Source organism: Macaca mulatta, chromosome 12, assembly GCF_049350105.2.
Source record: "Macaca mulatta isolate MMU2019108-1 chromosome 12, T2T-MMU8v2.0, whole genome shotgun sequence".
Classification (NCBI taxonomy): domain Eukaryota; kingdom Metazoa; phylum Chordata; class Mammalia; order Primates; family Cercopithecidae; genus Macaca; species Macaca mulatta.
In genome coordinates this window covers 74,008,657-74,035,924 of record NC_133417.1, presented here as the reverse complement: position 1 = coordinate 74,035,924, position 27,268 = coordinate 74,008,657, and the positions used below count along the sequence as shown (strand labels likewise).

Here is a 27,268-nt window from a genome sequence, read left to right as displayed (position 1 = left end):
ACGTTTGCGAGCAGTATTGGCTGCTGGAATCGGGAAACGTCTGTTTAGAGAACTCTTTCTTTTGGATGGGGTGTGGGCCCAGGGTCAATTCAGTGTAGAAACATGAATACAAACAAGACGCAGATCTAATCCCACTGTAACTGTAGGCTAAAGAGAGTCTTTTTATTTAGCTCTATTTCTTCATGGGGCTTCAAAGACACCTCAAATACAGGATTTCCAGCCATCTCAGGTGTAAGTTGTGCCACCTGGTCTGGGTCTTGTTACTTTTACAATCATCAGAATAAACTAACCAGAAGAAAAATGTGACATTTTTCTTCTTTTGGAATGATTAGTTACTATGTCATTACATCTTTCCACCAGAAAACTGTGTGCATCAATGTTCTTAGTGGCCTTGAATAGGATGTTCATCCTCCATAGCTCTCTCTGGGAAGGCTCGTCTGAGTGTTGGGGAGTCTCTCTTCATATATACATATTTAGGTATGTATTCTTTTTTGCAGTCCTCTTATTCCTTTTCCTATCTTTTTCTTTCCTTCTATTTGCAGTTCTATCTCATGTTTTACTGCTGCTCTTAGCTTATACCACTGTCACACAATGCTTGATCCCTCTTCCTTTTCCTGTCCTTTTCAAAGCTTATCAGAACTGAGCTTCAGTCCTTCAGAGTCATCCTCAGCAAGGTAACAAAACATGTCTATCCACTCATGAAAATGTTTGATTTATCTTTTAATATTTAGATAAGAGACGATACTTAACATTCACAAGTTATTCTAAATGCTGGGGACCATAAGCACAGGGTAGGACACGGTGAAGATCATTTGGAATGGGCAAGTCTTTCAATTTCCCTTACATCATACCAAGCAGGCAAAGCCTAAACACAGGGCAGGACCTGCCTGTGTGATGTACCATTCCAGCCCTCCTTTTCAAAGAAAACTTGAGCAGGGACCCTAGGATACCACCAACAATGGTGGGACTCCCTTTTGTAATCCAAATAAGTAGGATCTAAATGAGTCCAGGTTGGAGCAGATAAAGAATGGGGTTGAAAAGGAGATGTGCTCTTGAAATCGGCCAATCTCATAGCCTGGAGCAGGCACCCGTGGTTGGCTGAGTCACACTGCCTTGGGATTAGCCAGCTCTGTTTTCTGTTTCAACAACAAAAAGTCTTGCAAAACTGCTGGCATGTGAGACAGAGGTATCCAGAAAATTTTGGCATCTTTTCCAGCAGCATAATGAGTCTTAGGGAAGAGACTTGTTAGAGCGTGGTCCATGCACTCTACCACCGGAGAGAGGTCCATGTTCGCATAGGATTTATTGCCTTTCAGTTTGTCTAGACCTAAAAAGAGACAAAAGCACATTTACTCTTTGGAAGAAGGGGAAAGCAGAGTGGAAGTCTAGGGTGCAAAGGGGAGGATGGATACAAGGGGATTTTTTCTGAATTGTCTGTTATAATGGAAGCTCATTTTGAGGATTTACTATCTATTCCTCAGAAAAGGATACTACAGTGCTTTCTTTAGACCGGCGGCTCTCGAGATTGGGTGGGCAGCAGAATCTTCTAGAGAGCTCAGTAAAACTCAGGTTTCTGGGTTCCACCTCCAGAGTTTCTGACTGAGGTATGAGGTGGGGCCCAAGAATGTGCATTTCTAACAAATTTCAAGATGATGCTGATGCTGCTGGTCCAGGGATCAAACTTTGAGAGCCAGTGCTTTAGAGCAATGAGCAAATGATACTTCATAAAGCCCACGAGGCCCCTAAGCCTAGAAAGTTGTATGTTTGATTTCTAATTTATTTTAGGGGATTATGTGTCTAGAGAAAATGTGGGTTGCACATGTGCTTGTGCATGTATGTGCATGCATGTGTGGATGTGAGTGCACACTTGTATACCACAGGCTTCTATAATCTGTAAATAAAGAGTGAATCATCCCGAATGTACTGACTCAGAAAGCTACAAGGATCCCAGTTCTCATGCAAATGAAATGTTTGAATAATGAGCGAAGGTACCTTTAGAGAGGCAGGTTTTTTCCAAGGGATTAGTGGTGGTTTAGAACCCTAGTCTTTTGAATACATGGTATTGGGAAAACAGTATATCTACATGCAGAAGCATGAAACTGAATATTACACCATATAAAAAAAATCAACTCAAAATGGATTGAAGACTTAAACATAAGACCTGAAATTATAAAACTGCTAAAAGAGGCCTGGCATGGTGGCTCACACCTGTAATTACAGCAGTTTTGGAGGCTGAGGTGGGAAGATCACTTGATCCCAGGGAGTTCAAGACCATCCTGGGCACCATAGTGAGACCTCATCTCTACTGAAAACAAACAAACAAACAAACAAAAACTACTAGAAGAAAACATAAAGGAAATACTTTTTGACATTAGTCTGGGCAATGATTTCTTTGGACATGACCCCCAAAGCACAAAACTAAACAAAAGCAAAACTAGATAAGTGGGATTATATCCAACTAAAAAATTCTGCACAGCAAAGGAAACAGTTAAAAGAGTTAAGAGACAACATATAGAATGGGAAAAAATATTTGCAAACTTTATATCTTATACACAGTTAATATGCAAAATATATAAGAAACTCAAATAACTCAACAGCAAGAAAAGAAATAATCTGATTAAAAAATGGGAAGAGAATCTGAATAGACTTTTCTCAAAAGAAGATACAAATGGCCAACAGGTATAAGAAAAAAATGTTTGTCATCACTAATCATCACGGAAATGCAAATTAAAACCACATGAAATATCACCTCACATTTGTTAGAATGGCTGTTATCAAAAGACAAAAGATACAAGCATTGACAAGGGCATGGAGAAAAAAGAACTCTTGTATACTGTTGGTGAGAATGTAAATTAGTACAGCCATTATGGAAAATGGCACAGAGATTTCCCCCTCAAATTCAAAGCAGAGCTATCATACGATTCTCACATACTTTTAAAACATACCTGAGTTGTGTATACGATTCTCACATACTTTTAAAACATACCTGAGTTGTGTCTTCTCAAGGGAAAGTCTATGAAGTTAGATCTTTCTTTCAACTTCAGGTCCCACTGGCCACAAGTTGTTCAAAGCACCTAATAAGTCTTAGTGGCTATTTTAAACTCCTACTATCCCAACTCGGGAAATTAAGAAAAGATGACCTTGAATTTGTGATCTACTTTGGAACTGTGCCTTTGGCTCATCTCCAAGTCCTGACTTGAAAACTCTAATAAGAACAACCAGTCTGAAACTGAGCTCAGTGGCTTTTGGTATTTCTGAGACAGAACACAAGAACCAGGAACAAAGCCAAAAATAAGTGGAGATGGAAGTCAGTGATATATTTAAAGGCATTTAAAAAGTATCGGTGTCAATATTAAACAGAGAAAGCTCTTTTAAATGAGGGGTTTTGTTTATGAAGTATTAAGTTCAGTCTTAGATGGAACCTACATAGAACCTTCAGAGTCAGGAACTGAAAAGTAGAGCATTTGATGGCAGTGGTTCTAAACCTATAGTGACATGTCAGCACTAAGACGCTTTAAGACCAGACATTTCAGTTGATATATAGATAATGTGTGTACCTCTGTGTGTGTGTGCGTGTGTGTGTGTGTGTGTGTGTGTGTGTCTGGGGTAGTGGTGGTTGGAGGAGTTAGACATTTTAAAAACCTCTCCAGGGGGGTCTGACTTGGCTTTTGGTTCTGCCTTGAAAACTGCTGACCATGAACCTTGCCACAGTTGACTGTCTTACCAAGTCCACTAATCAAGAGGCATGGGCACAGTTTGGAGGAATAGAACTACACATCTACACATAGTTAGGTGGAACCCTGCTCAACTCAAAGCAGGAGCTCAGTAAGTATTTGAGGAATATCAAGTAAACTTTAACCGACCCAAGACGTTTGTGGTGGAAGGGAAGGCCTGATAACAGGAGTGTGACCAAAGTCCTTAATGCCTTGTTCACATTATAGTGCTACAGCCAAGCATAAATGGCAGGGTCAGGCTGCCTGGGTCCAAATCTAGCTCTTCCACTTACTTGTGGTACAATTTTGGTAAGTTACTTCTCTATGCCTCTATTTCTATAAAATGAAGATGATAATAGAGTTTTTGGGGGGATTTTAAATGAGTGTCCATGTAAAGCACTTAGAATGGTGACAAATACATAGTAAATATTTACTATTTGTTAGCCATCATTATGCCATCTTTATTATTATTGTCCCATCACTGACTCAATCTCTGACTTATTCTCTCATCTCTGACTCAATCTCTTGACCAGGAAGGCTCCTGGTGTCTTCCGTCTCCTCCTCCATGTGTTCCTGCTCCAGACAGTTTACACCCAAGTAATTATTTCCTGTCCTTTGGGTCTCATTCAAACCTGACCTGCCCCATTAGGGTTTCTTAACCAGCAATGCTCTTTTCCTGGTCTGAATTCCCTGGGGAATTAGAAACCACACCATCTAGCACCATTTCTGGGCTGTTAGATTACACCTAAGAAGTAAACGATCAATTTTATTGTGTGCTACATTGTTTCATTGTTTTACATTCTCACTTGGTTACTTCTTGTTGTCAACTAGATTGTAAACTAGTTAAAGGTCAGAGGCTGAACCTTCTGTATCTTTTGTAACCACCATAAATCCTTAAACAATGCTAAGTGTACAGCTGGTGCTTGACGAAAAGAGGAGGTATGGCAAAGGTGAAGACCGTGGGCTGGAGTCACCTGCCTGGGCTCAGGTCCAGGCATGACTAGGAGGTGTTGTGTAATCTTGGGCAGGACATTTCACTTTCCCAAGCCTCTGCTCATTACTCTAATAGTTTTTGAGGAGTAAATGATATAATTCATAAGACACTTAGCAGATAGCTTGGCAGTTTGTAATTGCTCAGTAAATGGTTATAAACAGAAGCAAGAGATGACACTGAAATTAATAGGTGATCCCTGATCCATGGTTAAGATCCTTATTGGGGTATTACTCAGAACCTTGTTATTTCATCTGTGTTTGAATCTCCTTCATGCTGTTCAGGACAAAGAATTCCAGAGGACAGTGGCACCGCCCAGAAACTCACTTTTTTCAATGTAACCTTCTCCATATTGTTGTTTGATGTCTGGAGACAGCTGCTCCCAAATGGCGAGTTTTTTTTCAGTTGCCTTTACTGGATCTGCCAAGTTTGTTTTGAACAATCCTGGTTCAATACATGAGACGTGCACACCAAAAGCTTTCATGTCCCGTCTGTGAAAAGAACCCATTGAAGATGTTTAATTCAGGTTTGTTTAGAAAATATTTGCTATTTGAGTGACTATTTTCTCATAAATCTTTTCATGGAATCACAGATTTGGGTACATTTGAAAGAAATACCTTATTCTTTCTCCCTTTCATTTTACAAGTGAGGAAACTGAGGTTTAGAGTGGTGAAGTGAGGACTAGTTAACAGCAGGATAGGAAAGGGATCTGAGTGGACACCACCCACAGTCCACTGTTGTTCTTCCTAGAGTGTTCTTCACGCTCTCATCATTGACTTAGTGGACATTCAGGTTATGAACAGGTTTCTTATCAGTACTTATGGTGAAATGAACTAATGATAGTCTGGACGGACAAGTTCACCTCCATTCTAGCAACATAAGGAGACTGCAGCACAAATGAAGATGTGCTGAAGAACACAATACAATAATCCCTGATGTGACTAACCTGCTCCCTATTCTGTTGAGCATGCTTTTTTCTTTTTCTTTTTTCTTTCTTTCTTTTTTTTTTTTTTTTTTTTTATCATGCTGCAGCAGAAAACCAAAAGCCTACTCATTCCCTAGGCATCTAGGTTTTACAGGAATCATGGTGCCCCTTTCTTTAAAGCAAACCAATATACAGATGCTCCTCGACTTCAGATGGGGTCACATCCTCATAAACTCATTGTAAGTTGAAAATATCCTATGTCGAAAAATGCATTTAATATACCTAACCTGCCGAACATCATGGCTTAGCCTAGCCTACGTTAAACATCCTCAGAACACTGACATTGGCCCACAGTGGGGGGAAATCATCTGGCCACACAGCGCCCTGCAGGATAGCAGTTCTTTACCCTATGATTGCAATGGCTGACTGGGAGCTAAGGTTCACTGCACTGCACAGCATCGCGAGAGAGTACTGTCCATATTGTTGCTGGTAGAAGATCAAAATTCCAAATTCTAAGAAAAGTTTATAATACATGCATCTAAACGAAAGTTGAAAAGTCATGTTTAACATTTAAGTCAGGGACCACCTGTATGGCAAACCAGTATATGAATAATCATTTCCTAAATTTGATTTATATTCCTACCAGGAATATATAATATAAGGAAGTATTTATTCATTTTATAGAACTCTTCACCATAAGATTTTTAAAAAGCTCTATTAGTGAATTTAAAATGTAATTTATTTTTTCTTAGGTTCTGCGTTTTAGCAATGTTACTATTGTAAAGTTTGAAATATATTTTCCTAAAAATGCTAGTTAGCTTGACCTTGAGACATTCCAAAAGGTATGTGACTTGTACTAAAATTTTTCCCAACTTACTTTTGTTGTATTCATCTGTTGCCTGATTTCCTCTAGATCGTGGATGTAGCAGTGCCAAGAGGCTATTTGGGAAGACTTTCCTTCCCACCCACTCATAAAAATAACATACTAGGGACAAGTGGCTTTAAGTCCTCCAGCCAAGCTTACCAGATAAGTAAAAATCATGTTAAATCAGTATGCATACTGGAAAAATACAACTTTAAGGAGCCCCGACCCTCTCTGAGATGGACTGCTGCCCCTAAACCTTCCTATATATAGAAATTGTGGAGCTGACACTGGATTGTGGAGTACCTACGTAACACCATTTAAAATACTAGTTTCATGATTCATTTAAGAAAAATACTCTTTATTGATTACTTTTAGGCATAGCATAGCTGCATGGCAAAGCTCACAAACCCTTCAGTTGAAATCTTTTTTAAACGTGAGTAAATCTCTAAGTACATATACTAAAATTTTATTATGATACTGCTGGTTGTAGAGTGGAACCAAAGGTAAACCAAAGAGACCAGTGGAGGTTCTTTATGACCTTGCTACTCAAAGTGTGATCCCTGAACCATGGGCAGCACCTGGAGCTTGTTAGAAATGCATGGTCTCAGGCCCCTCTCCAGATCACTTTATCAAAATCTGCATTTTAAAAAGATCCCCAGGTGATTCAAATGAACATTAGTTTTTTGGAAGAATTGTTCCAATATTTTTGTGTTTATTTCCTAGGGGAATCAAACTTGGCAACCTGATCAAATGGTAAAATGAAGTTGCTCTATCTTTATTAATTTCAGTGGAATAATTTTAATCTTTTATTAGTAAACTAAACCTAGGTCCATGGTGTAGATAATAAACTCTAGCATATGCCTTCAACAAATAATAGTCAAACAAATAAATGGGTGAATCGAAGGAAAAACTATATCTAACTTTGTCTTCTCGCTTGCTTATTGCGGCACCACTCAGCTGAATATCTTCCACTTACTTGCTTCTCTAGTCCTTTCCTCCGCCCTCTGTCTGCACCATATTCTGGGAGTCTTACCTGCACTAAGTATTCTCTGGCTTCTGTTGAGTTCAGTCTATTGAAAGTGCCAGTAGGAAATCAGGAAAGAGGTGAGGGGGCCAGATTAGTTATCCTCCTGTGGTGTCAACACTGGTTATTTTTATCCCTTAACTGAAGACAACAGCCTCTGTGTCTCCAGGTTCTGGAAACTGCCCTGTCTCCTTGTCCCTTCAGTCCTCTGAAGAGAAATACCCCTGCTGTCATTAGCCCATAGATTCTATCCTTTGAGATTTCAGTAGATACCTCACACGTTTATAAGTCCTTTAAGCGTGCTCTGCCTTTTACCGAGTTTTAATGTGCCACCATTTCCTGCCAGAATCTTGACTGAAAGAACCACTTGTACTTTAGGGGATTTGAACTGATGGTGATAAGTTCTGGTTCCAGGTAAGATGGATTAAGCACACTTCCCCCAGTCTCTCCCACGGAATGAAGCTATAAAGCTTGGACAGCATGCATGGAGCTATTTAAGAACTAATGGTTTTCTACCGAAGGTTTAAATAGGATGGTACTGTTGTGTCTGCAACTGACAGTAAACCAATGAGAAGCCTATTCTGATCTAGCCTCTCTATATGATTCCCTAACTATTTGACAAACTGACCAGTTGAATATAAATTCGCTGCCACTCTAAGCATCATGTATTAAGGCAAAAAGTGAAAAGGAGTTAAACTCGGGTTCGAATCTCAGTTCTACCACTTACCAGCTGGATGACCTTGCACAAATGAATTAACCTCTGTTAGTTTTAGTGGCATCATCTATACACTGGGAATAACTTATAGTACTAAATAGGGTAGAGGTGGAGCAGGATGGCCAGATAGAAGCCTTCACTGATCATCCTCCCCACAGAAACACCAAATTAAACAACCTTCACGCAAAAAACCTTCAGACAACCAAAAATCAGATGAGTGATCACAGTCCCTAACTTTAGCTTCATATCACTGAAAGAGGCTCTGAAGAGGGTAGGAAAGACAGTCTTGAATGGTTGATGCTACTCCTCCTCCATAGACCAGCAGCAACTATGAGGCATGGAGACAGAATCTGAGTACTTGAGGTGGGAGGGAGAGCACAGTGATTGTGGGATTTGCATTGGAACTCAGTGCTGTCCTGTCACAGTGGAAAGCAATACCAGGCAGAACTCAGCCAGCACCCATAGAGGGAGCATTCAGACCAGCCCTAGCCAGAGGAGGACTTTCCCATTTCCGTAGTTAGAACCTGAGGGCCAGCAAGCCTCAACAGTGTGGGCTCATGTGCTCTGGGGTTCTAAATAAACTTGAAAGGCAGTCCAGGTCACAAGGATTGCAATTCCTGGGCAAGTCCTGGTGCTGTGCTGAGCTCAGAGACAGTAGACTTGGGGGGCAAGCAACCTAGTAAGATGCCAGCTTGGGCAGCCAAGAGGGTGCTTGTGCCACCCCTCCCCCAGCCCCAGGCAGCACAGTCCACAGCTCTGGGAGAGACTCCTTCCCTCTGTTTGAGGAGAGGTAAGGGGAGAATAAAGAGGACTTTGTCTTGTGACTTGGATACCAGCTTAGCCACAGTAGGATAGGGAACCAGGTAGAGTCCTGAGGCCCCTATTCGAGGCCCTACCTCCTGGATGACATTTCTAAACTTGTCCTGAGCCACAAGGAAACCCTCTGCCTTGAAGGGAAGAAACTAATCCTAGCAAAATTCGTTACCTGCTGACTTAAGAGCCCTTGGGCCCTGAAAAATCAGGAGCAATACCCAAGGTACTCACCATGGGCCTTGGGTGAGACTCAGAGACATGCTGGCCTCAGTGTGACCTAGGACATTCCCAGCTGTGATGGCTACAAGGGGAGACTCCTTGTGCTTCAGAAAAGGAGAGGGAAGAGTAAAGGAGATGTTGTCTTGCAGCTTAGGTGCCAGCTTGGTTTGACCGCAATGGGGTAGAGCACCAAGTGGGTACTTAGCGTCTCCAATTTCAGGCCTTGGGTCTTAGATGGCATTTCTTGACCTATCCTGGGCCAGAGGGGAGCCCAGTGCCCTGAAATGAGAGTCTCAAGCCTAACAACATTCACCACAAGCTGATTGAAGAGCTCTTGGGCTTTGAGTAAACATTGGTCATAGCCAGGCAGTACTTGCTGCAGGCCTGAGATGGTGGTAGCTATGGTGAGAGATTTCTCTGCTTGTGAAAAGGGGAGGGAAAAGTGGGAAGGACTTTGTATTGTAGTTTGGATGCTGGCTTAACCACAGTAGAATAGAGTAGGAGGTAGATTCCTAAGGTTTCTGACTTCAGTCCCTGGCTTCCAGATGGCATCTCTGGACACCCCACCCAGGGGTAGGGAGACCTTGCCACCCTGAACGGAAGGACATAAGTCTTATTGGCTGGCTTCACCACCTGCTAATTGTAGAGCCTCAGGGCTTTGAGTAAACACAGGCAGTAGCCAGGCAATTTTACAGAAGGCCTTGGGTCTGACTCAGTGCAGTCCCAATGATAGTGGTCAGGAGTGCTTGTGTCACTCTTCCACCAGCTCTAGGCAGCTCAGTATATAGAGAGAAGCTCCACTTGTTTGGGAGAAAGTAAGGGAAGAGAACAAGAGTTTCTTCCTGGTAAACCAGATAATTCTTCTGGATCTTATCCAAGACCATCAAGGTGGTACCTCTGTGAGCCTATAAGAGGCAGTCTTACTGGGCTTGGGGTGCCCCCTAATGAAGATATGGCTGCAGGAACCAAAAAGTTAGATCACAACACCCAAGTCCCTTCAAATACCTAGGAAGACTTCCCCAGAAGGATGGGTACAAACAAGCCCAGACTGTGAAGACTGCAATAAATACCTAACTTTTCAATGCACAGACATAAAAAAAAAAAAAAAAATCCACAAGCATCAAGACCACGGAGAAAAACATGACCTCACCAAATGAACTAAATAAGACGCAAGAGACCAATCCTGGAGAGACAGAGACATGAGACCTTTCAGACAGAGAATCCAAAATAGCTCCTTTGAGGAAACTCAGTGAAATTCAAGATAACACAAAGAAGGAATTCAGAATCCTATCAGATAAATTTGACAAAGAGACTGAAATAATTAAAAAGAATCAAGCAGGAATCCCGGAGTTGAAAAATGCAATTCACATAATCAAGAATGTGTCAGTCTTTTACCAGCATAATTGATCAAGCAAAATAAAAAAATTAGTAAACTTGAAGACAGGCTATTTGAAAACACACAGTCAGAGGAGACAAAAGAAAAAGAAATAAAAAAGAATGAAGCATAACTACAGAATCTAAGAAATAGCCTCAAAAGGGCAAATCTAAGAGTTACTGGCTTTATAGACGAGGTAGAGAGAGAGAGAGATGGGGTAGAAAGTTTATTCAACAGAGAACTTTCCAAACCTAGAGGAAGACATCAATATTCAAGTATAAGAAAGTTATAGAACACTAAGCAGATTTAACCCAAAGAAGACTACCTCAAGGCATTTATTAATCAAGTTCCCAAAGGTCAATTATAAAGAAAGGATCTTAAAAGCAGCAAGATTTGTTTGGAGATTCCTCAAAAACAAATAACATAAAATGGAACTCCAACCCAATTTGGAAAGGAAGAAGTCAAATTATCCTTGTTTGCAGGTGATATGATCTTATATTTGGAAAAACCTAAAGACTCCACACACATAAAAACTATTAGAACAAATAAATTCAGTACAGTTGCAGGATACAAAATCAACATACAAAAATCAGTAGCCAACAGCAAACAATCCAAAAAAGATTTCTGTTGCCAACAGCAAACAATTTCTATATGCCAACAGCAAACAATCCAAAAAAGAAATCACAGAAGTAATTCCATTTACAATAGCTAAAAATAAAATGCCTAGGAGTTGAAATGAGAGATCTCTGCAATAAAAGCTATAGAGGACACAAAAAACAGAAAGATATTCCATGTTCATGGATTGGAAGAATCAGTATTATTAAAATGTGTATAATACCTAAAGCAGTCTTCAGATTCAATGCAATTCTTATCAAAATACCAATGACATTCTTTACAGAAATAGAAAAAACAATCCTAAAATTTATATAGAAACACAAAAGACCCAGAGTAGCCAAAGCCACCCTGGACAAAAACAACAAAACTGGAGGAATTACATTACATGGCTTCAAATTTTCTATAAAGCTATAGCAAATAAAACAGCATGGTACTGGCATACAAATGGACACATACACCAATGGAACAGGACAGAGAACCCAGAAACAAATCCATACATCTACAGTGAATTCATTTTTGACAAAGATGTCAAGAACATATATTGGGGAAAGGACAGTCTTTTCAATAAATGGTGCTGGGAAAACTAGATGTCCACATGCAGAAGAATGAAACTACACCCTTATCTCTTACCACATACAAAAATCATATCAAAATGGATTAAAGACTTAAATCTAAGACCTCAGACTATGAAATTACTACAAGAAAACATTGGAGAAACTCTCCAGGACAATTAGCTGGGCAAAGACTTCTTGAGCAATATGCCACAAGCACAGGCAACTAAGGCAAAAATGGACAAACGGGATCACATCAATTTGAAAAGCTTCTGCACAGCAAAGGAAACAATCAAAAAAGTGAAAAGACAACCCATAGAATGGGAGAAAATATTTGAAAGCTACCCTTCTGACAAGGAATTAAAAATTGGAATATATAAGGAACTCAAACAACTCTATGGGGAAAAGTCTAATAATCCAACTTAAAATGGGCAAAAGATCTGAGTAGATATTTCTGAAAAGACATACAAGTGGAAAATAGGTATATGAAAGGTGCTCAACATCCTTGATCATCAGAAAAATGCACATCAAAAGTACAATGAAATATTATCTTACCCCAGTTAAAATAGCATATATACAAAAGACAGGTAATAACAAATGCTGGTGATGACGTGAGAAAAGGGAATCCTCGTAACACTGTTGGTGGGAATGTAAATTAGTAAAACCACTATGGAAAACAGTTTGGAGGTTCCTCAAAAAACTAAAAATTGAGCTACCATATGATCCAGCAATACCACTGTTGGGTATATACCCAAAAGAAAGGAAATAAATATATCAAAGAGATATCCACACTACCATGTTTGTTGTAGCACTGTTCACAACAGCCAAAATTTGGAAGCAACCTAAATGTCCATCAGCAGAAAAATGAATAAGGAAAACGTAGTACATATATATAATGGAGTACTACTATTGAGCCATAAAAAAGAATGAGATCCTGTCATTTGCAACAACGTGGATGGAACCGGAGGTCATTATGTTAAGTAAAGTAAGCCAGGCACAGAAAAACAAAGTTCACATGTTCTCACTTATTTGTGAGAGCTAAAAATTAAAACAAACTATAGAGACAGAAAGTAGAGAACTAGTTACTAGAGGCTTGAGAGGGTAGTGGGGGTGAGGGGGAATGATTAAGGGGTACAGAAATATAGAAATATAGCTATATAGAATGAATAAGATCTAGTATTTGATAGTGCAACAGGGTGACTACAGTCAATTTATCATGGTTTTTTAAATAACTAAAAGAGTATAATTGGATTGTTTATAACACAAAGAAAGGATAAATGCTTGAGGTGATGGATACTCCACTTACCTTGATGTAATTACTATGCATTGTATGCTTGTATCAAAATATCTCATATAACCATTAATATATATGCCTACTGTGTACCCACAAAAATTAGAGATAAATATGGTAGGCTTTTTGAAAAGTACTAAATAGGATGTCTTGTACATAAGCATTCAGTAAATGTTTGCAGCTATTGTTTCCTAATAAGTCAATTAATTTGATTTACCTTAAGCTGTCATTGAAACCTTCCACTGCATATTTGGATGGAGTATAGCCCCCTCCAACGATTGCAAGGCGACCTCCAACACTGGAGACATTAATAACTCTCCCTTGAGCTTTCTTGACCAAGGGAAGCATATTTAGTGTCACACTGATGAGTCCAAACAGATTCACTTCAATAGGTTCTCTGTAGTCCTCTAGTGTCAGCCAGTCAGTGGGAGCCAGCACACCGGGAATACCAGCATTATTGATCAGACCCCAGAGACCTAGAACAGAGAGGGAAGAAAAGAGGTGTGGTAAGAGAGTACTTATTTGCCACCTTTGATGAAAATACAGCCTCTGCTTTGCACAATGGTGCCATTTCCTCCTTGAAGTCATTTTCCTACTCTGAAATACTTCGCAGTTTTGGGAAGTGATAGCAGAGAGGGTGGGAGGCTAAATTGAAGTAGTTGAAGTTCTCACTGTTACTCTGATTCTGGTTCTGAATGTCAAATACTGAAACTCTGTGAGCGAGTCTTTCTGCTTTTTAATCTCAGATGTGGAGTAAATTGATCTATTTTTCCTCCCTTGCTAGATGGTAAGGCCAGAGAATATTTATATAATGTTCTGTATGGACAAAGAGTGATATCAATCTATTTCACATTTATTTTTGGTTAAGAATTGAGACATTCACTTGGCTTGTTTAAAATGGGAAACATTTAGTATTGTTAAAGGTGTTGGAATTCAAGTGTTAAAAACTGAAGCCTTATCAAATCATTCTTTTGAGCTTCAGAGTCTCAGCTATACGATCAAGATGTACTAGAAAAAAAATCACAAACATTTGTTTTTTCTTTGTGAATCCCAACATCTTAATCCTTGAGAATGTTTCACTCTTCATTCAAAGCCAATAAAATTTCTTCTAGTTCAGAATGCAGTCACCACAGCAGAATCTATTGCAGAATGAACATCCAATGGCTCACGACTCTACCTTAACTATGTAAGACACTCACACTCAAATTCTCAGGCCATTTTCAACCTTGCCCATTGAAAATATGTGAGCTCTAGAATCATTTTGTAGTGAGAAGTGGGTCCCAGGTATTCAGATGGCAATTTGGGAATTGCCCCCATATTCTCCTGTACATTTTAGTCTAAATTCCTTTGCTGTATATGGGACAGGGGGGAATAGCGCTTCACAGGAGAAGACCTTGGAAAGTCAATCTTTTCATCTCAGCCCCAAATTCACCCACTGAGGCTTAGGCCCAAGGGTCTTCTGGGCCGTGTTTCTCATGCACACAGACAGCCTGTACTTGGAACTACTCAGAAGCTATCCTAAGATTAGAGAAGTATACAGCCGGTATTTAGGAGACATTTTCTCGAACGGCCATTTAAAACTTGAGCACATTTTATTTAGCTTCAGTTACTTCCCTGTCCCCTATCCCTGTCCCATCCTCCCCACTTTCATGTCCCTCACCTTTTTCCCCAACTTGGTTCTTCACCCACTGGGCAGTCCTCTTGACATTCTCTGGGTCAGTCACATCCAGAAGCACAGTACGAAGTCTCTCTGAGGTTTCTGCCTTTAAAGCGGTTGATCCTGATTCAGTCAGACAGGCAGCGATTACATGAAATCCCTTTTTATCAAAAGTTCTGGCTGCCAAGTTTCCAAAGCCCGAGTCACATCCAGTGATAAAAATGTACTTATCAGTGATGTCTGCAATCTTTAGTTTTCCTTTACGAGTCCACAGAAAACCACAGAGGATTAGGAGGCCTAGCACCCAAAAGAGCATTTTCCCCCTGTGTGTGATAGGTACACTCCTTTCTTGTATAATAAAAGAAGATGGTGTCCTGAGTGTTCAAAGTGAAAAAGAAAATTCGAATTAGAACCACCAAGGCATTGTAACCCAGGACTGATGATATTTTAATGCATTTGTGTGGATAAACAGAAAAAGAAACAACAACTCTTACTTGGTTGGTTGTTGGGAAGATGGCCATTTAAATGATAAATTGCTCCTCTAAAATAATGCAAAAACTAACGCAGTAGTATTCAGAGAAATTAAATGGAAGAGAGGGAGGTGGGAGCCATGGCAAAATCGACACAAGCCGTTGAGTTGACATGGCCAGCTGGAGCTGTGTGGAGTGATGGTATTAATCTCAGGAGTGAACTCGTCCATCAGGAAGACAGATTCTCACAGTAAAATCTTACCTCTTGCTAGTTCATGAAATTCCACTGCAGAATGGGCTTAAAATATATTAGAAACAATAATTCAATTTTAATTGTTCTGTCAGATTCCCAATTATCTTCAAACTGTCGGAAGAAGAAGGGCATTTTGGTGTTGCCACTAAGAAGATATTCCCAACTTGGCTTCCATTTTCTTATTTTAAATGGGTTAATGTCAATCTTCAGCCCAACTTTGAGATCATTACACCCCAGTGCAGAGGAGTATTAAAGTGGGAGGCAACAAGTGAGTTCACCAAGAAAGAGCAAGATAAATGGGAAGCGATTGAGAGAGAAATGCTCGCCAATGCACCATATTCCAAACCAGACTCCCACATCCCCAAATTCTGTCTTCTGTGAACACCAGCCTCCTGTGAGAAAAAATCACATGGACAGAGGATAAAGTAAAGCAAATGCATGCTGTAAAGCTGAAGCTTTGACCATACGTGCAGCAGAACTACTTGGAAAATTAGTTTTGTCAGGGCTAGAGGTAGCCTAGGGCCTAAAATCAGGCAGGTAAAGGGCTTTCTTTCCCTTTTCCTCAGAAGCCTGCATCTGCGTTTCCCCTCCGTATATATCACTCTTACCATGGGGTATTGGTGCCAGGGAAAAGCAAGCCATCCAGAAAGAGGAAGTGAACAAGAACCTGAGGGTTATGCCTGGGTACCAAGGCTGTTTGGCCGGCTGCCTCAGGTCTGAGTACCATGGGCCCAGCCCTCCGCACTCATAGCCATGGGGCAGCCCAAGAGAATGAGATCATCAGCTCCCTCCCCACAGAGGAGCAGATCTGTATTGGCTCTCCTAGCCTGTGGAAGGGAGAGGGGCTAAAGAGAGCACCACATGTGGGAAAGACCTTATTTTCTTCCTCTGTGACCCAAAAAGCTTCCTCCAGTGTCCACACAATATCTTTGCCCTCAATCTTGACCCACCTTAGACTCAAGAGGGGCTTTAAATACCTCACAGGGGACAATCAGTAGGCCCTGAGTTGAAGTTCAGAACTTGCAGATGCTTTTGGAATCATGGCTATTCCTGGACACTGAGTTCAAAAAGGAACTGAGAGGCCAAGAGAGTTTATAGACTTTGAACTTTATTTTCTTTTTCTTTCTTTCTTTCTTTTCTTTTCCTTCCTTCCTTCCTTCCTTCCTTCCTTCCTTCCTTCCTTCCTTCCTTCCTTCCTTCCTTCCTTCCTTTCTTTCTTTCTTTCTTTCTTTCTTTCTTTCTTTCTTTCTTTCTTTTCTTTCTTTCTTCTCTTTGTTTCTTTCTTTCTTTCTTTCTTTCCTTCCTTCCTTCCTTCCTTCCTCCTTTCCTTTCCTTTCCTTTCTTTCCTTCCTTCCTTCCTTCCTTCTTTCCTTTTCCTTCTTTCCTTCTTTCCTCCCTCCGCTCCCCTCCCCTCCCCTCCTCCCCTTTTTTCCTGTTTTTTTTTTTTTTCTAATTTCACTCTTGTCACCCAGGCTGGAGTACAGTGGCACAATCTCAGCTCACTGCAACCTCTGCCTCCCGGGTTCAAGCGATTTTCCTGCCTCAATCTCCCGAGTAGCTGGGATTACAAGCATCCACCGCCATGCTTGGCTAATTTTTCTATTTTTAGTAGAGGTGGGGTTTCTCCACGTTGGCCAGGCTTGTCTCGAACTCCTGACCTCAGGTGATCTGCCTGCCTCGGCCTCCCAAAGTGCTGGGATTACAGGTGTGAGCCACCGCGCCCAGCCTGGACTTTATTTTCTTAATATTATTTCCTGATTTTTCCTTTGAATCCTTTTCAAAAATCATATACTTTTTTTCTGCTTATAAAAGTAATTTATCCTCGAGAAAAAACATAGAGAAAAAGAAGATAGCAATGATTATAACACTTAATTCAATATTTTAGTGCATTTTCCCCATTTTTTTCTGTATATGTAAAGTTTTCTTTCTATATCAAGAAATATAAACATGCACACAGAATTTTAAACACCACACACACACACACACTTTATTTTTACTGCTGTTTGAGAAACAGACTATTTCAGATTTTTTTAAAAATCAATGTAATGTCTTCTTCACTTCTCAAGAAAATTTGGGGCTCTGCTTTTATCTTTCTTCCCCTAGAAGATCTATAGCTAAAGAAAAAAAAAGGGGGGATAAAAGAATTATCATTTCAGCTGGGCCTGGTGGCTCACACCTGTAATCCCAGCACTTTGGGAGGTAGAGGCGCGCAGATCACGAGGTCTGGAGTTTGAGACCAGTCTGGTCAACATAGTGAAACCCCATCTCTACCAAAAGTACAAAAAATTAGCCAGGTGTGGTGGTGGGTGCCTGTAATCCCAGCTACTCGGGAGGCTAAGGCTAGAGAATCAGGCAGGAGAATCGTGAACCCAGGAGGTAGAGGTTGCAGTGAGCCAAGATTGCGCCATTGCACTCCAGCCCTGGCAACGGTGCAAGACTCTGTCTCAACAAAAAAAAAAAAAAAAAAAGAATTGTCAATTGATAAAAATTAAGTCAGAGGAGTATTAAAATATGTTAAGTTTGGAGAACCTACTTGATTCTTGTGGTATAACTACGACTATTTCTAAAGTAGTAGATTACCATGGCTTAATAATTTGGTATAGTTTTTCCAACTCTTTTCTGTGTAGGAGTTATAATTTGTTGCAAATCAATGTCCACGTAGCAGGATTTCCCCTTCTCAAATATATTACAAATGTGTAGTTATGGGAAGGGAAGTGGTATAACTAACTCTTGCAAAATTACATAGTTAAACCTTTTAAGGAAATTTTATATTTATAAATTCAACTAGTATAGGGTTTTGCTCAAATCGCTTCAGTAAATAATCACCGAATGGCTAAATGTTTAATACATCTTCTGAATGGATTCTGTAGCTTTCATTGCAATCTAAACTCCCAGGGGAATTATTTGAAGAAGACAATATTTGTGGGGTTTTATGTTCTCTGGAGCAGGGAGTTGGAAGTTTTTGTGTTGTCATTTTTACCAGGGGTATGCATGAGGGAGTCACAGTAAAAGAATGTCATACATTAGTAAGGCACTCTACGCTGTGCTTTCACACACAGGTCTCGTTTTGTTCTCTCAACAACGTTTTGAGTTAGAGAGGGCATATTATTTGCCTCAGAAACCGGCTCAAAGCAACAAAGCGATTTGCCAAGGTCACTGGGACTAGAGTGCTGTGCCCTTCCGCTGTAGGAGACAGATGAGGGGCTCTGGGGACTGGAGCACTCCACTCTGGGCTGGGCTGAGAAGTGTCCAGGCTGACAAGCTGAGTTGATAAAGTCAACACCTCACACCTTGCCCATGCTTGCTGAGAGGAAGGGATAAAAGTCCACTGGCCAAAAGCAACATCTGACGTCTGAAATAGTGGTGGCTACAGGGTCATCTCCCCTCATAGCCTCCTCTGTTATAGTATAATAACTGACACAAGGTCCCAGAGGGGAAAGTAGATGAGGGAATGGGAGAAGGGAAACCACAAGGAGGGTATTTTCTGTTCCTGTGCATGAAACTGGGTTACCAGCCCCAAAGGGATTGAATTCAGTTGGATAGATGATTTGGGCATCTGTGAAAGCTTCTTAGGCAAAGAGGTGCCATTAGAGCTCTGAGAGAGTCTGTGGATAGAATTCAGGGGTTTCTCCATTTGGATGGGAAAAAGATCCCATCTTTTTTTTTTTTCTAAACTGTAACTGAAGTTTAGCACAATCTTCAATTATGAAAGAAACAACAAGCCACAGTAGTATTTTATTGTCTGTGATTTTGTTACCTATAGCAATAACAAATATTTTCATGTTACATTGCATTTGTTGGAGTTATCTCAAAATATGATTAATGCTAATTACTACTTCAAAATTGTGGTGGTTATTGTTCCTGCCACCATGTTAATACAATAAGCTTGTAAATATTTGGGTGTATTTCAATACCGTAGGTTTCTTTTGTAATACTATGTATTTCACTTCAAGTGTTAAAAAAGTATTCTCACTTCTGAGGTAGCTGTAGTAGTGACAGTCATGTCAATCTAAATTTCCTAGGACATACTCCAAAAACTATGTACAATTCAAAGAGAAGAACAAATAGAATAACATAAAATCCATGCCTCCACCAGAACTAGAAAACAGACAACCCTAATATTTCCAATTATTTGATTGAGAAAATAAGCACAGCTGACATCTGAACAATATGGGTTGTTTGGATCCCATATTGGATCCAGACTGCCTGGATCCACGTATGTGCTTATTTTCTTCAGCCTCTGCTACCCCTGAAACAACAAGACCAACCTCTCTTCTTTTTTCCTCTTCAGCCTACTCAACATGAAGACGGTAAGGATGAAGACCATTATGATGATCCACTTCCACTTAAAAAATAGTAAGTGTATTTTATCTTCCTTATGCTTTTCTTAATAATATTTTCTTTTCTCTAGTTTATTATAAGAGTACAGTATATAATACATATACAAAATATGTGTTAATTGACTATGTTTTTGGTAAGGCTTCTGGTCAACAGTAGACTGTGACTTAAGTTTTGAGGGAGTCAAAAGTTATACATGAATTTTCAACTGAATGGGGCACTGGCGCCCCTAATCCCTGTGTTGTTTAAGGGTCAACTGTAACTAAGTTGTGGATGATGGAAGCCAGACTTCACACTGTCAGAAAGAGGAGTAGCAAATATGAAAAGGGAGAGACTGGAATGAACCCTGTGGAGTGGGATTATAGTTGGAAGAATCAGCATGAACTCCTGGTTTTAAATATGAGTGAGTAAATATAGAAATAGATAGGTAACTTTCTAGATCTACATGATGAGCTACAAATAATGACACTCCAATAGCAATGAACATACCAAGGGCTCAGATACCAATTTCTAAACATTGTGTTCATGTTCTTTGGAAAAGCTGACATTGGGGCTGAGCTTGGATGGGAATGTACAAAATAAGCCTGGAGAATCTTATGCTACAGGTAAGTAGGTGCTCAATGAATGCTGGAGATACATCACTAGTTCATAGGTGTCAGCTGGAAGGGGCTCCCACTGGCAAAGTATGAGACAATTTGAACATCAAAGCCAATAGTGATAATGGATAATAACTCATTGAATAAGATATGAATTAATGAATCCATTCTGCAGTAAATCAATCAATAAATAAGGGTAAAGGGAGAAGTTTTCCTTAGAATTAATATGCCATCTAATAAGTGTCAGAGGAATGATGGAATTGGAATTAGAATATCACCATTTGGCAACTGACATAGCAGCAATGGTTTCAGGCAGGAATGATCAATGGATGCTAAAACTAGTGGGTCAAATTCGGATGACAGGCAGTAATTATAGAATCTCAATCTCCTTGTCATATACTTTCAAATTAAAGAGAGAATAATGGTCATTTTATGGTGGAGAAATCTGACAGATACCACCTTAACCAAGTGATAAGGATTCACATCACTAGTTATGGAACAAACCAGCGTCCCATGCCCTCTGATATGGTGCACAGGGAGGGACACAACAGCTCTTCTGTGGAGCATCCAAAGCTAATTATGCATGGGGAAACGTCTTCCGGTGCTACTAAATATATGGCTGTACTCTTCAAAAACATCAAAGTCATGACAGAAAAGAAAGACTGAGGACCATTTCAGATCGAAGGAGACCATCGAGATACAACAACCAAACACAACATATGATCCTGGATCAAAATTTTTTTTCTTTTTTCAGAAAGAACATTATTAGGCCAGCAAGTGAAATCTGAATAAGATCTTAAAATTTGATAAATAGTATTGCATTAATATTAATTTCCCAATTTTGATAATTATACTGTGATGATGTAGAACATGGCCTGCTTTTTAGGAAATACACACTGAAGTATTTAAAGAGTAAGGAGCATCATGTCTTCAACTTACTCTCAAACAGTTAAGAAAATAATAATGATATGTATATAAATAAACATATTAAAACCATACATGCACCTCTGTATATAAAGAGGAATGAGAAGGCAGATGTGGTAAAATGTTAATATTTGAGCAATCTGGGTTGTCCTAGTCTCTAATTTTTCAATAATTCTGAAATTATTTCTGAATAAAAAAGTTAAAAATTTGGCAAAGGAGAGTAAAACTTTTTTTTTTCTGTGAAAAGGTTTTATTGGGCTGCTTTGGATGTCATGCACAAAATAAGTAAGAACCCCAGAATTTTGGATACCACATTGTATACCACATTGCCTGTCATCTACGCTTTGGTAAGCTCACCTCTACAAGTACCAAAGAAGAACAAAAGCTCAAACCAAAGTAGTTGGATTCCCTCTTTAATTCTCATCCATTCTGCTTCCCCCTCAATCTGCACCTTCTCTATGCAAACCCATTTTTCCCTGGTGACAAGCAAAGAGGAACTTTTTTGCTGTTAAGAATGGACTCACATTAAAATGTGTTGTCCTTATTAGGTACAGCTCTGGACTGAGGGTCATTCAGGCCTACAGTCTGAATCCCAGGGACTGCCCATGCTAACCTAGAGTTTTGCTAACACTCTCCTTACCCCAAGTATTATTGTCCAAAAATGCTGGTTCTTCTTCAGTCTCTAAGGTTCACATTCCTCTAGACCACTCGACTAAATCTACCACAAACACACACATATCTTTGACCTCTAGCAATATTTTAGCCATGATGCCACCTCTGAGCAGTAACCTGGGTCAGAGCCATGGGAACGTGACCTATACACAAAGCTGGTTGATAGGCAATTGGTTCATTGACCACTGAGAAATAAATGAGTAACAGCAACTAAAAGGCTAACAGGGCCACCTCAACCACACTATGCCAGCTGTGGTTACCTCTGCATGGCCCCTTGGTCCCAACAATTCAGAAACTCCAGGAACTGACCTAGTTGCTTGAGTTGTTTGCTTATCTGCTGTGTCTTCCAATTTATCGCACAACAAATTGCTTAATAGGGTATAAATCTCTTGGCTCGAGGCAGGAGGCAGTAGTTAGTAGCCCAGACCTCAGAAGCAAGCAGGCAGAGGTTCCATCCCAGTTTCACTATCATCAGAGGGCCCTTGGACAAATTAACTTTTCTTAGCCTCCATTTTCCTACCTGTAAAATAGATATACAACATCTGCCTTGGAGAGTACTGGGTGAAGTAAAATGACCTAATGTCTGCCATTACAGTAAGAACCTTGTTATCTTCATGGCAGGATGAATCGCTTTCACTTTATGAGGCAGTCTGCTGTATGTATTGCTCATATTTAGGCACTGGTTCCTCTACCTGAGTACTTTTGATATTTTGGGCCAGGTAATTATTTGTTGTGGGGTTAGTCCTGTGCATTGTAGCATGTTTAGTGGCATCCCTGGCCTCTACTCTCTAGTGAGCAGTAGCACCCCTCCCCAAGTTGTGACAACCAAAAATGTCTCCAGATAATGCCAAATGTCCCCTGGGGACAAAATATCCCCCAGCTGAGAACTACTGTTCTAGAACTTCCTAGTTTTGGGAGTCCAGAACATCATAGCACTAGAACTATTTTTCTGGAAACTTAGTCATTGGCTCCTTGGTAGTGTCACATTGATGAGTTTCTTTTTTTAATGGCCTCAGTGGAAAAGTTGGGTTACTTATAAAAATTACTCAGATCCTGCTGCTGCAAGCATTAATTTCTCTCTATATAAATATTTTAAAATGTCTTTTTGTCATCAGGAGGATAGGAGGCTGATATGGTTTGGCTCTGTGTCTTCACCCAAATCTTTTCATCTAATCACCTCCCATCTGTTCCCTCCCTCAAGGTTTACCCCATGCTGTTGACCCCCAGCTCCTCTGGGGGTACCATTTTGTAGGTGGCCAACTGACACTACAGAATTCAAAATATCCTCCTAGCAAATTTATGGTTCTCAAGTTCCTGGTTGACCAAGTCAGGGAGGAATGATAATAATGCTGTGGTTCATTGAGTGCCTAACATGTTGTAGGCCCTTTTCTAGGATCTATAAATATGTATCTTATTTACACCTTACAATAAAATTATCTCCACTGTATAGAGCAGAAAACACATCCAGAAACTCTGTTTAATTGACTCCAGCTACAGTAGTAGTGGCGATTTCAGGACTGATACCCAGGCCATTTTGTTCTACCACTTCAGTCTGTATTCCCACTCAACTCTGGGCTATGCGTACACCTCTCTACATTAGCAGTTCCTTGCATGATACTTGGCATTATGTTGACATTTAGTAAATGTTGTACAGCAAAAAAGGAAAAGAGGAAGGAAAGAAAGAAGTCTCCACTCTAGCTCCAGAGTTCTAGTGATAATTGGATTAATCTTTGAGACCTCGGAATCGCTGGGGCAAAAGGATAATAGAAATTATAATAATATATAATATTCACACTTCCAATTTCAATAACATTACAAAGTTTTGGGAAGTGTTTATGTAATATTTATCTCATGTAATTGTCAAGATATTTCTGGTGTAGAGTAGAGGTCATAACTATGGTCACTTGCCAGAGAGTGACCAGAACTAAAACTTCGATCTCTGAACTCTAAACTGTGTGAAAAGAGAAGGAAAACCTGCAGAGATGAACACATTATCAGTCGACAGCAGGCACAAGAACACTTTATCAAAAGTTCTCTACCATACCACAAAGATTCAAAAGAAACCAAGAAAGGAGAACTAGTTCTGTCTTTCATACCCCATGCTCAATGCTTTATAGTAACTGCCTGTCAGCAGCCAAAGGAAAATATTGCAACTCTAGTGCTCTCCTTGATCACTTCTGCTTTTCTTAACTTTTTCTTTCTGAGTTTCTTTTCCTAGTAAAAAAGTTAAAAATAGGATTAATTTCACTTCTCTTATTCACCTTCCTCTGTTCCTTAAAAATAAATGACACAGTTAAAAAAAAAAGAACAGAAAATATCTCAATATTATTGTAAAGTATACTTTTTATAAGCAATGTAGAGTTCTTTCTAGATAGTTCCGCCCAGACCAGTTGATTTTATTTCCACATAACTTCATGAAGTGTTTCCTTTTAGAAAGCGATACCAAAGCTAGTCAACTACACTGTCAGGAGTTTGTAGAATCTTTATTTACTTCCAATGTGTTGCAATTGTGGTCCAAGTTGAATCAACAACTATGTTGTTTACCAAAATACATCAAATAGAAAGCATTGAGCAATGATTTTCTGAAGTATTCTCTTTTTGGAGTTCTCTTGTATGACTTTCTAAATACTGAAAGCCACTGAACATGCATGCCCCTTGTATATTTGAATACTGTAAACCTGGGTAACTTACACAACATTCCTTTTTCATTTTTTCTTTTTCATTGAAGTAAAAAAAAAAAAAAAAAAACTGGTTTTTGTTTTGCTTTGTTTTTTAAAAAACCCAAGTGGCTTTTAGAGATTTCTTCCACACTTAAAAAAATGAACACTGGAACCTACTGACATAAACTAAAAAATTATATTTCTGTGAAAAATGTGTTCAAATGGTCCACCCAGAAATCTGAAAAAACATTTTTTTAATAGAGCTAAGGGACCCTACATTAAATGTGCTTGCATTAAGCAACAAATGCATTTTTGAGAGTCTGACTGAAATAATAATTATAATAATTATTATGCTGCTGATGATATAATTGAGTTGGTATTTACCGTCATGGGAGGGTAAGTTCCCTTACTCAATGGATGAAGAAGCTCCTCCTCTGGTTAGTTACAGTGCCCTTGATTCCTGCTTCCCTGAGGACGGGAGGTAATCCTTGGCAGTCAGACTGTGCTTTGGGTAGTGGGACAACGAGGCTTGGGGTTTGTGTGTACTTCCACTACTGGTTCACTCAGACAGCCTCCTCGGGACGTAGCTTCCCTCCCTCCTAGCAGAGGTGTACCAACTGCCTCATGTAGGGAATATCTGCTGGATTTACATTTTGCATTTTTAGTTCTAAGGATAAAAGCATCTCTGATTTTCTTTTGCCTTCCTTCAAAACTTTTAAATTATAATTCATCATCACATCCATAACTATTCATTAATTATCCCAAGTCCCTCCTAGATTTATTATTTTGACAGTGTTTCCTGACAGTATTAGCAGGTTAAGAATTATTGTTAAAGCTATGATTACTTTATTTATGGTCACTGCGTAAAAATTGCTAGCTGGGAAAGATTATATGTTGTGTACAATTATCATTTGTAGTCACAAGGCTTTAAGGAAAGCTTAGAGCATAGAACATATGTGTAGATTCCAAAAGTGTGTTTAAAACTTCAGCACATTTCAGCCACAGTGATCTTTCAGCAGAAGGAAAGGTCTGAGTTTTTAAACACTGTCCCTTAAGACAGTGACATTTGTTATAAGAGTTTTAATACCAGTTCCCATTTGCTACCCTTGAAATGTATGAGTTAATGATTTTTTTGTGTGTACTTAAGCATTGAGATTTGTTCTAAAATCTGAGCACCCTCTTTGAATATTAAAAATAGAATAGAAATGTGGTCTAACATTTAACTTTCATTTGATGCAGTGTGTAGCCAAGGACATTTTTAGAGCAGTTAATATATGCCGAGGGTACTGGGATAAATAGTACAGAAGCACAATCTGTGCCCTTGGTCTAATAGTGTAGCGGGACATTTCAGAGCCATTTGTACAACTCTAACTTGATTGTTTATTTTAAAATGTAATTATTGAAGTACACCTCCTAAACATCAAATCATTGAGAAAGGAGCCGTATCATCATTTGAAAAACCAAACTATCGCATCATAAAATGAGGAGCAAATATCTGAAGCAGGCTTATTGCTGCCACCCCAGGATCCAGGGATCAAATGTGAACTGTTGGGAATTTCCCTGCTTTTCATGACCTACAAGGCATTTTCTCCCTCGGTTTAGTGTATACGTGTGTGTATTCATGCAAACTCACATCTGATAATATTGATAAAGCAGACAGACAAGCAGATCAGACCTGCAGTTGACAGTGAATCTGTTGCTTCAGTAAGAAACTCATCTAAGAATCCTGTGCTTTTTGGAGACTTCCCCCTCCAGTTTCCAATTAATCATATATTCACAGAGGGTGTCAAGAAGGCCCAGAGAAAATAACAAAATATGAATTGAAATGGGACACTAGGGTGCTAAAGGACATTCAAAGAGTGTCCTGGAGGAGTTTAAGGCAAGATCCCAGGTCACACTGAGGTCTTTTCTATGGTGAGATGGACCCAGCTCCCATCACTGCATTCTAATGTGTTACATTAAAAGAAGTAGTGACGGTTGACCACAGCTTGAAAGACCACTGATTCATTCTGCAAGAGTGAGGAAAATCAAAGAAAGTTTAGATTGACGTGATAAATAAAAGAATAAATGACAAAACTGTCATCAGTTACCTTATTAAAGACGAAGTGGGACACAGAAACTGTTGGTGGACTTGCTCAGCTGACGGCAGCTTTCCTGCTGTGCACGGGGAAGGAAGAGTTGTGCCACCCTGGCCAGGCTGATCCTCTTGAGGTTGAGGTGCCTGGGTTTCTGTAGAGCTCTGAGTACTACATGTGTGAGGAATCCTCAGGTTCTCTCCTTGCTCTGTGAGTCACTCCCATTGTGACACAACGTGATGACTAAATCTCTCTTGAATAGCTCATAAAAGCCAAGAAGCTGTAGGTCACATTTCAAAAGGAATCAGCAGTATAAATTTAGCCACTTTTAGAAGAGACTTTAAAATGATCAATAATATTCATTTTATGATGAGTACAATCTCTTGATCAAATTCAGCAGCAGAAATAATGTAACAAAGAAATATTTTGTAAACTGCCAGGTGCATCATTTTAATAATTTTCAAATTATGATTATTATTCATAATCTCCATTTTTTTCCTTCCTGTTAGCATGCCTTTGCTTATTT

At 39.6% G+C, this 27,268-nt stretch overlaps 1 protein-coding gene across 2 annotated transcripts; it reads right to left on the bottom strand.

Moving 5' to 3' along the window:
• Nucleotides 1-703: 703 nt before the first annotated feature.
• Nucleotides 704-27,022, bottom strand: DHRS9 (dehydrogenase/reductase 9). 2 transcript variants are annotated; one of them, XM_028830816.2, is made up of 5 exons: nt 26,758-27,022; nt 14,758-15,128; nt 13,315-13,573; nt 5,032-5,195; nt 704-1,327 (listed from the first exon to the last, which is right to left on the bottom strand). In XM_028830816.2, exons 2-5 carry the CDS (start codon nt 15,068-15,070, stop codon nt 1,104-1,106), a joined length of 960 nt encoding a protein of 319 aa, XP_028686649.2. In that variant the 5' UTR covers nt 15,071-15,128; nt 26,758-27,022; the 3' UTR covers nt 704-1,103. The 2 variants fall into 2 exon arrangements, with proteins under 2 accessions (XP_028686649.2, XP_077813280.1); XM_077957154.1 differs by having other exon boundaries at nt 14,758-15,869; nt 26,758-26,901.
• Nucleotides 27,023-27,268: the final 246 nt, after the last annotated feature.